The following is a 14,312-nucleotide window of genomic DNA, read 5'->3' as shown; positions in this document are numbered from 1 at the left end:
ACGACATCAGATATCCGAGCTCAATCACATGCCAAAGGCATCATCAGTGTCGGTTACTTCAAATTGTACGACTAGTCGCCCTGAACTTACTAATCTACTAGGTAGGTAAGTAATTCGAGGTTAGAAGGTTATCGCCTAAAAGATAATACACGCGAATATCAGCCACCCCGAAGTCTAGTATCTACTAAGTCGGCTTACGCATCCATAAGTTATTATCATATGGCCTTTAGGTTTATCACCAAAGAGAATAATCTTAAGCCTCACTGGCGCTTCGTGAGGTTAACGTGAAGCGCCACAACGTAAAATATAGACCAAACTAAGATACAGAAGCTATTATCTACGTAGATTACCTATATATAACAAACAATATTCTCTTTCATTTATCTGTAGTCCCACCCCAGATTAGGAATCATCTCTACTCAATAGAGAGCATCTAAGCAGTTGACAGACCATCAACAAACACCATGTCTGACTCCAGCCGTCCGCAAAGTCCTATAGACGACCCTCCCGACTTTGGGTACTGGTATTCCACGGGAGACATTATTACCGCCGTCCTCCTCTTCGCCTTCAGCCCCTTCCTCTTCATCCTCTCCTTCGCATTCATCCCTTCTTTCTTCTGCCCTCCTGGCAATGGCGACGGTCCGGCAGATGGAGTGCGCGGCGAGGTTACGGGATCGCAAGTGAGGGCTACAACGCCAACCACTCCGAAATTTCGGTCGCGGATACCTATGACGCCGAAATATTATGCTCAGCAGAAGGCCCGTGAAGATTCTCCTTTTGAAGATTATGACTTAATACAAGACGCCCCACTCTACGAAGATTTTTGATTCTCGTTGAGACGCCGCGGTGGCAGCGGAGGCCAACCCAAGCTTGATATATTTACTTGATGCTCTTCGTCACAGGAGCAGGTTATCGGGATCAAGATTTCCATGGGACTTTCTAGATGCTCTAAGATTTCTAGGAGTTTAGGGCTATTACATTAAGGGGTTATGTTCGTCATATATGCATATTGTTTTTAGGTCGTTATCATTTACACAATAGCCCGAGAGCTATACGGCGACACGAAGATAAATCCACAGTCTTTCCCCGTCTATATAGCAGCTATGGAAGCACCCTGTGCTGTAACTCATCAAATAGCTAAAGCTGGTGGTAGCTCGATTCTTCCAAATTCTCTTCCTTCAGCAAGAAGTGATTAACAGATTACAATGACATTTGCATAACACAGCAGACACTAAAGTCAGGTTGCCTCATGCGACTATGGTGCCTTTGCCTTTTAGTAAAGAACAGAGGCCAAACTCAAGCTCGGCGTTCTTGCTATCAGGCATACCGCATTGCTCCTGAAGTAGCGATTTCAAGCGTTTTTCAACCTTGCGGCCCGTGTCAAGATCCATCTCAAGGCCATTCTTAATAGCCCCCCTTTCCACGTAGTTATCATAAGCCGCGCACCCCTTCATAGCTGTGCGCAAAGTTGTGACATTCGACACCTCAACCAAAACAGTAAAGTGCATCTGGTCATCTGGCGGAACATTCTCTAGAGGCAAGAGTGAGCTTTTGATCCGCATGTGTTTCTTCGGAATTGCGCTTTTTTCTTGCGTAGCCATTGACTTCTGCCGGCGCAATAAATACGCTCTGGGATCATCATTAGATAGTGTCGTTTTGGTAGGTTCCTTTATTTTCGAACTGCTTCCTTGTTCTTGATCGATACTTATCTGGGTGATTGGTTGACGTTGTACGCCAACTTTTGGGCGTACGGAAGTCTTGTGTGACTTCTGGTCGGATTTGTAATTACCATTTTCCTGGGAAAGTTGATGATTGAGACTTCGTTTTGCTGCTTCTAACATCTCTTGAAGGCCATTTTCACCATCATTTTCACCATCTTGAATGTTTTGATGATCCAACTCACCACTATCCTTCCTGAGTCGTCGATTCTGAGATTTCCCTCCGGCACTTCTGAAGGATATTTCAGTTTGTTTCATGCCATCTAAGACTCGCCCTTGTTCATTTCCAATTAAGAGATCACTTTTAGATACTATTCTCTCCGCGGATGAAGGTGGTGACCATGGTGTATAAGCATGATGACGCCGGCTTATAAGAGAAGCGGGTATCTTGGCGCTCTTCATTGCTTTTTGTGAAGTTATCTCAGGTGGACTTGACATTGGGCTGCGATACGGACCACCTGGTACCCTAGGGCGTAATTGACGAGGGGTTTCTTGTGAATTCAAGTATTGCTGGCTTGGTGGGACATCAAGATCCCGAGGTGCTGCTCCTGCGTGGCGAAGGATAGGGGGGTCGGGAGTCATTGATAATCCGAATACTGGTAGCAATGAGCTATTCTCATGCACCGAATCCCCAACAGCTCGTTCCTTACTCCTAGTAGGTGTGTTCATCTTAGCAATAACCCATGGATTCACATCTTGCGGGATCGAGTATTCGACAGTACTAGCTTCGTCTTCGTGTGGTTGGGAAGGTCGTGGTCGTTTCTTACGAGAACATTTATGGCTATATTCATTGAAATCTGTGGACATGTCAGCTCTACATTGAGTATATCCGGCATTTGGCGATATATCCTTGAAGCTTGGTGCTCCCGTAGATATGGGGCCGTTCTGAGTGGTCAATATTGGTGCGTTGATGGGTGTGAAGCCGGTATTCGTAGGACCTGATACTTGCAGAATTTCTTTCAAGTGGGTATGTGGAGGATGATGAGCTATGATTGATTCGTCTTGTTGAGATTGCGGTGTAGATTTCGGTTGTGATATGATGTGGCCTCTCGTCTTCCATTGAGAATTTCCTATACTAATTCCTCGAGAATCGGACTGTGCTTGTGGCTCGATTAATGATGATTCCTGGGTTCCTGGAGCGTGTATGATGTCTGATGAAGAGCTATTTTCAACCGAATTGCTGATCGTAGATATCTCATATACTTCCTTGCATAAGTCCTTGAACCCGTCAAGCACTATATTTTCGTCTGAGAACAAAACATCGTCTTTAGATGGCTCAATATTTGCATCATAGCTTCCTAGAGGACATCTGATGTTCAGGCTAATAAAGCAGTCCTTGAGAATAGTAGCCGACGAACTGTGTCGAAAAGCAGTATTTATCTGCTCAATGTAGATGCTTAACAACTTCTTCATGGTTCCTCTCTTACCTGTGATAGGCCGACCGTCAACAGAGAAATACCGAAGCTTTGGCGCTTTTGAAGGGTCACAATTCGGCTTTAAAATGAATGCTTCGTACATATACTTCCCTTTCGACATAGGATTATGATCGTTCGAACCGCTGCTCTCATACGGAAGTTCGTTTATCTCAAACGTCTTCTTAAAACAATTGGTCGTAATATCTGCCCCGAATAGTTGTATCGCTGCTTCCTTCACACATGCGTCTGATTTCGGGGAGTAAGACCAATTTTGCTTTGGTGACTGCAAGACTTTTAATGAGAGCCGAAGTTGAGGTCTTGCCATAGCATAAGAGCGAAGAACTTCGCGAATCTTGTCGATTGTTTTCGAGGACTCCTTAATAGCCACTTGTTCACGAACCGGTAGTTTGCCGAACAAATTTGTGATACTTACTGTTGTTCCAATTGGCGCGGACGTGGGTTGCTGCTTAGATACACCTCCCTTGTTTGGTATGATATGAAGAATAGCTGCAATAGGCTCTGAGGCAATCTTGGTGGTAACTGTGACTTGAGCCAATGAATTTGCGCTTGCCAATGCTTCCCCACGAAACCCAAGTGTCTTGACAGATTGAGTCTTCAATTCTTCGAAGCTTCTGAGTTTGCTTGTGTGACCACGTCTGCCTAAAGCGTCATAATCATCCGGATGAATACCATTACCATTGTCTCGAACCTCGATCTTTTTGACTGTATCTGTAGATACTATGACTTCAATCGAGGATGCTTTTGCGTCTATTGAGTTATCAATGAGTTCTTTGACTAGAGTAGTTGGCGTCGTGATGACTAAAGACGAGCCTAAGAGCCGGGTTGTGGACTCTGGCAAACGAGAAATGAAAGACATGGCGACGATCGAAGTAAGCTGAAAGCATCACTGACTGAAATGAAATTTGACGTCAATAGACATAACTTATTGAGATATAAGGGCACTTTGTGAAGTTGGTATAAATATCTTCCAACGACTCGAGTAACAGAAGTGAGGAGAATTCCAGGTGAAATGAGAGTTTAGAAGACTCAATGGTAAGTAATAAAGCTAGGTGGGCGACGAAGGTTTTTATCTTTAGGGCTCCCATCACGCCTTCCGTTCATGGCGAATTACCTTCGGCAACCTCAGGGGTAATGCCATATCTCATTTTTCATTTCACTCACCTCTTCCTTCCCTGTTTCCTTTGAGAATTCAAATTATGTACACATCTACCTCATACCACTCTAATAATAAAGTTGAACACAAAGTCAATCCAACTCCAGGTACATCAGGTGACGGAACAACCCCCCTTTGGCGCCGTAACAGGAACTAAGACAGGTAAGGCTATCCCTGTCCGGACTTGCGTCATGCCCCTCACCAGTGCTGCGTTCGCTCGCTCAGCCCACCTCTCAAGCATGCCGGAGTACGGCCTAGGAATCCGTCCATACATTCATATATACATCCATACCTCCCACAAGCAAGCCTCCGTCTTACCCATTTCGAAAGCGGCCTACTCCTCTCTTCTAACTTTACCAACTAGGTACCTAACCAAGCATTCCTAACCAACTCAATTGCCCTTCAACTGGTGCAGCCGCCCATCCTCCCGACAATCCGCTCGCTACCTACCCCGACATCACCTACTAGTAGCCAACCAGACCGCTCTGGCGCGAATTAACGGCAGCCCTACCAACCTAAGCACCTAGAGCTCTTCAAAAACAAACAACTTGAAAAAGCATTAAAATGGCACACTCACTCAAGGGACCAACGCCACAAGAGCACGACGGTAGCGGCCTACGCATCGGCATCGTGCACGCGCGCTGGAACACCACCATCATCGAGCCTCTAGTCAAGGGCACCAAAGACAAGCTGCTCGGCCTCGGCGTCAAGGAGTCCAACATCGTCGTACAATCCGTCCCCGGCTCATGGGAGCTTCCCATCGCCGTCCAGCGGTATTAACTCCCATCCCTCTTCGTTCCCCCTCCCCTCCATACCTAGTACTCAAGCAGCATATTAACGCAACCCTCTCTCATAGCATGTACGCCGCCTCGCAGATCCAACAATCCAGCAGCGGCAGCTCCTCAGCGGGCGACCTGCTCGGCGGGTCAACAACCGACCTAACCTCACTCCCGAACCCATCGTCAACGCAGCCCTTCGACGCCATCATCGCCATCGGCGTGCTGATCAAAGGCGAGACCATGCACTTCGAGTACATCGCAGATGCCGTATCGCAGGGTCTAATGCGCGTCGGTCTGGACCTCGGGATCCCGGTTATTTTCGGCGTGCTGACCGTCCTCGACGAGACGCAGGCGAAGGCCCGCGCGGGCCTCACCCCGGACGGCCACAACCACGGCGAGGACTGGGGTTCCGCTGCCGTCGAGCTGGGTGTCAAGCGCGGCGCCTGGGCTCGGGGAAAGATCGAGTAAGGCTGTTGATGTGTCTAGGAGGTAGTTAGGGAATGCTTGAATGCCAACGGTAAAATAAAACAAAATAAATAAAAGGAATGAAAATAGCTGGAGGTAAATACGAAAGGCAGTAAAAAGAAGAAAAGATGCAAAAAATCAGGCAGGGTACGGGTTGCTTGGCTAGGTAGTCGGATGGTCTGTGTAAAGCTGGGACAACGCCGCGAAGATGCATGACAGGTCCGTAGGGAGGGTGGGTGAAGGGTAGCTAAACTCGTAGGCTGCCCGAATAACATGAACGAAAGCTATTGCGTTGAATCTATAGCAAATATAAGAAAACAATTGTGCTCTTACCTTCGCTTGTGATTCGGCATATCAAGTACATCACATCGTCTCAGAAGCAAGATATTTTTAATAGCAACTAGATGGGTGGATAAAGTATTAGATTACTGGTATATAGGCTGGTCTATCATGAGTCGTCCCGCCACGAATTGCAGACGCGCCCCCCCAAATCCACCCCAGCAGTTCTCTTTCTCTAAGTGGCAGGTCTTTCTCTTATTCAAAAGCTGAGTCTTATCTTTCTTGCGAATCCAGATACGCCCCTTTCCTATCACATATACGAAACTGTGATTTTGAAAATATACAATTCGAACCATCTCCTACTTTAAGGAACCTCCCAATATTAGGCGGAAAAAGTATCAGGGAAAAGGAATAAACGTTTCCTGGGATCGAGAATGACGGGGAGTAATTTTTACCGATATTCCTCGCACATGCTCCATTTTATGTAGCCGAATATAATGCTAGATATAGCCTCGTAAAATGCACATGCGCCCTTTAGTGGATAAGTGCTCCAATATCATCCCCAAATGTCTTCTTGGTCCGCCACATACTCTTCTTCTTCTCCCTCTTCGCCTTCATCGCTTCCCATCCTTGTTCATCATCGTCATCGTCCTCCTTATTGTTCATCGGCGACACCTTCACTTCAGCTTGGAGTTTCGAGTGTAGAGTCGGTAAAGCGCCGGACATGCTGGTCGTTCTTCCGTGATCGAGCATAGTGACGCTAGAGACTGGTCGGTAACGTCCAGGCAAACCGATGTTGCTACGCTCTGAGGGTGCAATGGACGGCGCATAACCTTGACCTTGAGCGCGGATTGATGGGGCATAGCCGTTCTGCGGAGGTTGGAGCCACGACGCTGAACTTGGCTGGACCATGCTCATCGTCCGCATTTGACTATCACCTCTTGGCAAATCCAGACTCATCCCATTACCCATATTATTTCCCATCATATTATTGCCCATCATGTTACTTCCCATCATATCGCCCATAAACGAATTCCGTGGTATGTCTCCCAGCGAGCCCATTGAATGCGTTGGCATATGTCCTTGAGGCCGGAGAGATCCCTGCATCTGATCTTGTCCTTGTCCTCGATCGGACATCATTTGCATGAATTGCATCTGCATCTGCATAAACTGCTGCATTTGTTGCGACATTTGCATTTGCATTTGATCGCCTGGAGTCATCATTTGGTTCGGCATTTGGGGCATACCCATTGGGTACATCATCTGGGGAGGAATGCCATTTATAGGATCAAAGCCTCCATTCATCCGCATCCCGTTCGCTTGAATGCTCCTCGAGTTATCAATAGCTGGACTGCCACGCCGCATGGCCCTCGAACGTTCCTCGTTGGCAATTACACCCACTAGGCCTCCAGTAGGTACTGGCGGGTTAGAGGGACCAATACCGCCTCCGAGAGCGAATGACTCTCTCGGGGGCTGGTTGATCAAACCTGCACCAAGGTATGGGTCCTGCGGCAACTTTCGAGCAAACGGAGGAAGATGACCCCCATTAGCCCCAGTACTTTCGCCCACGACAGATCCTGGCCCACCGACGTACGAAGGCTGCTGGACAGAAGCTCGCAGATTAGGATTAGACGACATATTAGTAAGCCGTGTCGGCGGCCGATTCTTGTTGGGAAACCCGTGAGCGGCGAGAATTGCTAGAGGCACCTCTTCGTCCGATTCGGAGCCATCATCAGGAGGAGATGGGGATACACCTTTGGTAGGCCCGTCGTTGAGTACCAAGTTTGGTGTGCTCATTGACAATGAAATGCTAGGGTGAGAAGCATGGCTACTTGTGTTCGCGTTCGCGTTGGAGTTCGCATTCGCATTCCCAGACTCGCCAGTCACCTTCATCATTTGTTGTCTGTACACCGTCATATGAGCCTCTTGCTTCTTTCTTTGCTTGGCAAGCTGTCTTGTTTTCTCCCGCTCGTCCTCATCATCGTCGTAATTATCCTCCTCCTCTTTGCCTGATTCCGGATCATCGTTTAATCCCATTATTTCCTCTCGTGCTTTATCTTGGCGATATTTCTCGAACTCTGCAGGAGTCATGACTTTGTTTTGCGACGGACCATTCGTGCGACCATTTTGTCTTGCAACGAACCTAGGACGGCTGAGGGGTCTGTCGAACATATTGTCATCGTCAGCCTTGGCACCGAATCGAGACGATTTGGAGTACGTGTCCGCATGGTTGGATCTCAATTCTGAAATATCGTCTTCGTCCCTCCTGTATCTGGCAGAACCACCGCTGGGACCCGATGCCTCGTTAGAAAGGAATTGAGTGGCTGCAATTGAATCTCTGAGTAAAACCGTATCTTCGTCATCTTCGTCCGAACGTCGCCGCTCGAGGGGTGTGGTGTGATGTCTCGGAACGGGAGGGGGCCGTGGTTCACTGGTAACGGGAGGGGATGTCAAGGTTCGGCCAGGACCCAAAAGCCCATCGTTCGAATGCTGACTGTTCCATGAGTGCTGCGGGGGTTCGATGGGCGCGGTGTGGTCGATATTAAGTGGAGCAGGCTGGCTGACTCGGTTCGACATTAATCCCTTGAGCGTAGCAACGCTCGCACGTTTATCAAATTTAAGCATGCTGCTTAAATCACCTCCTAGATCCAACATGAAATCCCTATCTTCAACCTTCGGAGGCGTTGCGGTGCTAGTGGTGGAGGCAGTCTCGGCTCGAGAGCGACCACGTGGTGTACCGGGGCTGTACTCGTCAGGCATCGAGGGTACGGCGGGGACGGATTCCTCGGCTGGTATCGTCGGTAAGGATGCCTTTTTGTTGCCAAAGGAGAAAGTCCTTCCTGCCTGCTTTAAAAAACCGCCACCGTTCTTATGTGGCGGTGGTGCAGGACCGTCGGACATCGACGAATGTTTTCTTCCAGCGCTGTTACGCCAGTCTTCCTGTTGCGGGAAGTCGGTTGAGGAGGGGGCTGTTGAGGCGTTGCTGTGACGGGAAGAGTTATCGGACGCCGTCTTTGTAGTGTTGGAACTTCCACTGCCACTAGGGAGGATCAGTAAAATTGCACAACGCTAGGGACTAGCCTAATATATATGCTTGCGGGTGTCTGAGACAAATGCTGTGCTAAAATCTGAGTAACCGGGGGCATAAAATTGACCCCTAGGTCCAGGTCCGGGCGCCAACTTGGCGAACATATGAAGTAGCCGGCCGGTTACTAGGTACTTCAATATAAAAATAGAAAAAAGGAAAAGGCATAAAATATTACCTAATTCGCACGTACCGATTATTCTTTAAGCCCGCAAAAAGATTATCCTCAGCTGCAAGATCGGAATGAATGTTGGGCTTAGGCGCCGCCGCCGTCATCCTAGCCAACCTGGCGCCGCCATCAAATGATTTCCCATTGCTCACTTCCGATCTCTCGAGGACCCGAAACGAATGCTCTGCTATCGGTCCATTTGGATCTTCTGCTGCGGTCGATTTCCGCCGGAAGGTGACTGGAAACCTAGGCATATAGATTGACTTGGCTCAAGTTCTTTGGGGTTAATACAAACCCATAAAACGAGCTAGGAGCCAAAGGTTGTTGGTATCGGCTCGCTCGTGTAAGATCTCTGGTGGTATGTAAGACAACGAAGGAATTACAATGCTAGATCGAATTGCCCGTCTCGAGGACTGCGTCGGAGCTTAAATTCTTTTAAGTATCTGAATATGACGCGAACAGGCGGGATACTGCATGATGAGGAGAAATACAAGTCAGCCGTGTTTTGTGGAAATGTAACCGACCATGCTACTGGGTCCTGTTGTGATGGGATAGTTGAGAAACACTTGTCCCTGAATCCCGAACGCGTAGGCAATACTGCCTTGACTTTTTGCTGTTTCTTTTTTCCTCCTCTTGGTCGGGTAGGATAATGAAATGATGAGTAGAGGTTTATTAGAAAAGTTCAAGGTTTATTGCTTCGACCAATCCCAATATGTAGACAATATTCTCGTGGTAAGATTGAAATGTCGAACCACTTGTAGAAATTCCTCCACTTTTGGAGAAACCTTTGTGATCCCCCCTTCTCGGTCTACTGAATTAAGTAAATAGGTAGTTGTCATCACTTACACAAATAGGATAATTAAAGCTTGGTGGACGAGTGCGGCTCGCTAGCAAAACGACGATCGCTTGCCGAGGTCGAAAGGACAGAGATGAACCTTATTTATTAATATAGTACGTAAAGCTGCAGGATAACAATGTATGCGATGCGATGGAGAAATGCGAATCGAGGAATTGCCCAAACTAATAGGAAGAGAATCGGACTGAGCGACGGTACGGACAAGCAGGGTAGAAAAAGCACGTTGTTGATCACGGTCAAAACGTGGTTAGTCTTCCGAAACACGACTTGGTACTGACGTGAAGCGGCCGAGCAAAAGGAAACGATCGAGGGGACTCCGCGTTATCAAGAATCAACGAGAGAATCCAGCGGTCAAGCAATATTATGGCCCTAATCCGCAGCCTAGACGGCAGTACAATTTAGGAAAAGTTTAAGGATGCTTGAGGGTGGCTGGGGGAACAAGCAAACGAATGATGAATGAAAGAATGGATAACGGTGTTGAGGGAGGGAGTAGAAGGAAAAAAAATTAAAAGTTAGGTGTGTGAGTGTTCAATGACGAGTGACGAGGAGGTATGGTGTATGGTATGGTGTCAGTCAGGCGAAGCAGAGCAAAGAGGCAAGAACGATACGTTATTTTCCTACGTTCTCGCCAATGCTCTGGGCAGGTACTTGATTCTTTCCAATCACGGGCAAAAAAAACCTGGGACCTGGAAGGCTCTTGGCTTCTACCTACCTGCATGCGTACATAGCACTGTAGATACATACATACATACATACCTGCGTACCTCAGGTATTGAATGGATTCCGTGGCATGGAATTGTGTAATCAATCATGCCCATCCATACTAGACTCTATTTTTATGAGAGAGTTCCAGTTCTATTGTGACCTAAATCTACTACATAGCACTAGGTAGCTTTCCACATACCATAGGTACATCCAGCTGCTCAATGGTACATCAGATACAAAGGGTGCTACCTCTTTTGGATAAAATTGGGCGGTGGGTGGATTACGAGTGGAGCTACAAAAACACGCTAGCCTCATTTGATCATGCATTGCACGATCAAGTGTCCAGGGTACTTAAGGTACAGAGCCAGTACAGAGCCACGGGGCCTGCAGTTTCTCGCAATTGGCCGACGTTCTGGGATCGCGGCAATAGACGACCAGCTTGGAAGGAGCGCGCTGGAAGCGTAAAGGGGTTTGACAATTCTATTTTAGCAAAAAGGCGAAAAGAATTGACCGCTCATCAACTTCCTTCAAGTGTTTGTCTAGTCGAGTCTAGATTTCAGGAATATCAGTTGTGTAATAACGGCTTCTAACCCGGGGAAACGGTTACATCTTAAGTGCTTCACCTTGATGAATCGGACCAAGTCGAGCAAGCAGCACATCCTCCCTTCGCTGCCTTTGGTACCACACATCTGCCCCATGGGTATATGTACTGTACGTATTGTACAAATCATGGACCAGCTGCATATCAGTGGGCACTGGGCTGATGAACCCAGTAAACCCAGTAAACCCAGGAAGAAAGGCGCTAGAATCGGCGAGGTACCTACTGCTAGGGTAGAGAAGCTAACTGGGGAACCAAAGGACCCTAACGGAGAACGATTTATCTTGGCGGCTGCTTTGGCTATCTCTGAGATGGCATGTAATGTGTTCAATGTGTTGTGCGGGACAGCCTACATTTGTAGCAGTTCACCCGCCAACCTCCAACCTCCTTTAGAACTCTCTGAACTTGCCAGTGTACCGGTAGGTATGCACATGCTGACGCCACAAGGAATGCATGTGTCATACGCGCACTTAGTATAATTGTACCCGATCACTATTTTCCGGTACTTGTGACTTGAGTACCAAGTGTATTTACTTAGGCAGGTCTTTATATTCTTCCACATTTACTTGTAAATCGTGGCGGATAAGCTATAGTCGGCAATGGCGGCGTATACCAAAAAAAAATTATTGAGATATTTTTTTTTTCGAAAATAAAGAGAAAAAAGTTGGCGAAAAGCGCAAAAACAGATATCGTATTCCAACTTCAAACTTGTTTAGTTCGTTTATGTGACGATTTATGTAGAAGGAGCTGTCAAATTTTGTACCAATCAGAAACCAGCTCCACAAACACGAGGGTTAGCATAATGGAAATGATTAACGTAGGCCCATAGAACAAACAAGTCCAACCCGAGCTGAAATCGAACAGAGCCTCTAACGATTAAGTAGTATGAAATCGATTACCCACAACACCGACTCGAGGCTTTTTTATATGAACGCTATGCTGTCAATTGTCTTTACGTCGCTGCGTCGATCGAACAAAAGACCCATAGACCCATGCGGGGGATCTGGAGCGGTTTATAGTAAATTGTAAAGTTTAAAGAAATGAGTTCAAGTCAATCAGTCGCGGCGGACGAAGTTAGATTTAAGTGCGCGTGAGTGCTGTCTGTCATAATTAACCTTAACTTTAGCGAAGTGAAGTTGGTAATAGACTTCAGGGCTATTTTGCGATGTACCTACCTAATCCATATTGTACTACTTTTCGGTTGCCGTTATACCGCTCTACTAGTTGCAGGTCTTCCAGGATCACCCATCCAGCATTTGGCGCCGGCCAAGGTACGAACCGTTCGTTTGGAAGGAAGTATCTACATAATGTGAGTAACTTCGGACGGTCCTATCGTTCAGAGTCCGAGCTGCCGAGTTAGCTTTTCAATGATACTGCAATCCGCTATGCCCGCTCAACGCAGCAGGCACTATTGAGGTATTAGTGTAAGCATGCATGTGTTATAGCGTGTTCAGGTGGTGACGATTACGTATATGCTGTAAAAGTATATGTGTACTAGGTAGGAATGCATGCAGGTATAGAAGTTTCGCAAGATTTGTCTCGGTTCATCATCAATCCTAATGTATGCCACAGTTTTTTTTTTTGCTCTCAGTCTTTTCAACTTCACCTCTTATTAAGGCAGCACCCCGCAGCCACAAAGATGCCATATTATACCTATTATGGTAAAATAAGCATCAGATCAATCCTCAACTCACTTCCACTTCTCGATTTAGTGCGAACTTGTGGTAAATATTGAGCTTGGCTTAAGCCCGCTATCTTTGTCTCGGATCAAAAACTTTTTGCATCTCGTCCGGCGCATTACTTAAGCTGACCAAGCGCTCAATCGATACGGCGGTTACGTACCAGCTAAAACCCCACGTGTTAGGACCGCATTCGAACAGTACTTGGAGGTACATTTTCTACAATTTGATGTACATCTCTGATCTTTAGTGGTTTAGTGGAGCGGACCCTGCGCGAGAGAGCAAGGACCACGGTGATTTAGACCCGAAGGCTGGGGGGAGCCATGTTCACAAGTACTATGTATAAATAATCCCCTTCAAAGGCCCCGATCTTCTTCTCGTATTCGTCCATCCAAAACCTGAAAGCCGCTTTTTTGCCCCGGACCGCATTGTCGAGTCTCCCGTCTCCGACTCGGATAAATATAAATATGAGGCATTGCACAGGCTGAGCGGAAATACTCCATATAAACAGACTCCACGACATGCATCGTCGATCTTCGATTCATAACAAGGGGACTTTTCCTTGGAAATCCAGTCGCTCTGAGGCTTCTAGACGTTTTACATACACAGATACGTAGCCAGGTACTCCATTATGATCGCTCAGGGGTTCACTTGGTGCTTGGCTAGCCTGCACTTTCGCCCCATATCCTATCCAATAATTCTTAGCGTCGGTGGACCACCCATCCAGGGGTTCCAAGAGCTCAGGTTCACAGACTCAAAAGCTCGAAAAGACCGGCAGCCCGGAGATCACTGATCAGATCTGACGTGGGAATCCGGATGCTACCATCCCCTTATATTATACATTTACACGAAGACACAAATTGTTTACATACATACCTATTACCTACCTACCCATCCTATGATATCAACTTGATCCTTAATGCTAATGTTGACCTAAGCGGAGCATTTTCCTGCTTAATCCTAAAGGGATAAAATGCCAGGTTCAAGACCAAGGCAATGATTAGTGTCTAGTCTTCTTCAGTGGTAGAGGAGACGGGTATAGTCGACCAGATTGGACATAAGCAGCGCGCCCGACAATGGGCTTTGAAAAAATAAGTAAACAAGCCTGCTCAGGTAGGTACTCAGAGACGCGCGCGAGTACCAGAGGATCGATCAATCAGACCAGCCCTGGGTATCTTTTAACTGTCCACCCCCCGCCGCCAACGCAGCCACGTAGTCGTCATCAAGCCTTTTCGATCCTTCTTCGCCTATGGGAATTGATCTTCGGGTAGATCTTCGCCAAGCGAAATCATCTCTAATTTTCTAAGGGCGTGCTGCTTCGGCTAGCAACAAATCCTTAAAAACTCATCTGCATACCAATGACATCAACCACGTTATCAGGAATGTGGAT

At 47.1% G+C, this 14,312-nt stretch overlaps 4 protein-coding genes across 4 annotated transcripts; 2 read left to right on the top strand and 2 right to left on the bottom strand.

Moving 5' to 3' along the window:
* Positions 1-464: 464 nt before the first annotated feature.
* Positions 465-827, top strand: GGS22DRAFT_183164 (uncharacterized protein; the record flags this gene model as incomplete). Its single annotated transcript, XM_047964059.1, has 1 exon — positions 465-827. One exon carries the CDS (start codon positions 465-467, stop codon positions 825-827), a length of 363 nt encoding a protein of 120 aa, XP_047823654.1.
* Positions 828-1,086: 259 nt separating this feature from the next.
* On the bottom strand, positions 1,087-4,010 carry GGS22DRAFT_194166 (uncharacterized protein; the record flags this gene model as incomplete). The annotated part of the gene is made up of 1 exon (XM_047965463.1): positions 1,087-4,010. One exon carries the CDS (start codon positions 4,008-4,010, stop codon positions 1,248-1,250), a length of 2,763 nt encoding a protein of 920 aa, XP_047823653.1. The 3' UTR covers positions 1,087-1,247.
* A 499-nt stretch (positions 4,011-4,509) lies between these two features.
* On the top strand, positions 4,510-5,877 carry GGS22DRAFT_149216 (6,7-dimethyl-8-ribityllumazine synthase). Its single transcript, XM_047959109.1, has 2 exons — positions 4,510-5,080; positions 5,164-5,877. Exons 1-2 carry the CDS (start codon positions 4,872-4,874, stop codon positions 5,552-5,554), a joined length of 600 nt encoding a protein of 199 aa, XP_047823652.1. The 5' UTR covers positions 4,510-4,871; the 3' UTR covers positions 5,555-5,877.
* A 398-nt stretch (positions 5,878-6,275) lies between these two features.
* Positions 6,276-9,510, bottom strand: GGS22DRAFT_4310 (uncharacterized protein). Its single transcript, XM_047967076.1, has 2 exons — positions 9,094-9,510; positions 6,276-8,870 (listed from the first exon to the last, which is right to left on the bottom strand). Exons 1-2 carry the CDS (start codon positions 9,336-9,338, stop codon positions 6,365-6,367), a joined length of 2,751 nt encoding a protein of 916 aa, XP_047823651.1. The 5' UTR covers positions 9,339-9,510; the 3' UTR covers positions 6,276-6,364.
* Positions 9,511-14,312: the final 4,802 nt, after the last annotated feature.

This window comes from Annulohypoxylon maeteangense (assembly GCF_022496945.1).
Source record: "Annulohypoxylon maeteangense strain CBS 123835 unplaced genomic scaffold GGS22scaffold_1, whole genome shotgun sequence".
Taxonomy (NCBI): Eukaryota; Fungi; Ascomycota; class Sordariomycetes; order Xylariales; family Hypoxylaceae; genus Annulohypoxylon; species Annulohypoxylon maeteangense.
Note: the sequence above shows the minus strand (reverse complement) of the source record. Positions and strands in the feature narration are given on the sequence as shown.

Bases quoted from the DNA above. Each gene is read 5' to 3' on its own strand.
- GGS22DRAFT_149216 (XM_047959109.1), top strand. From the start codon at position 4,872: ATGGCACACTCACTCAAGGGACCAACGCCACAAGAGCACGACGGTAGC. The intron at 5,081-5,163 runs GTATTAACTCCC...CCTCTCTCATAG, and splicing joins CTTCCCATCGCCGTCCAGCG to CATGTACGCCGCCTCGCAGA.
- GGS22DRAFT_4310 (XM_047967076.1), bottom strand. From the start codon at position 9,338: ATGCCTAGGTTTCCAGTCACCTTCCGGCGGAAATCGACCGCAGCAGAA. The intron at 8,871-9,093 runs GTAATATTTTAT...GATCCTCCCTAG, and splicing joins AATCGGTACGTGCGAATTAG to TGGCAGTGGAAGTTCCAACA.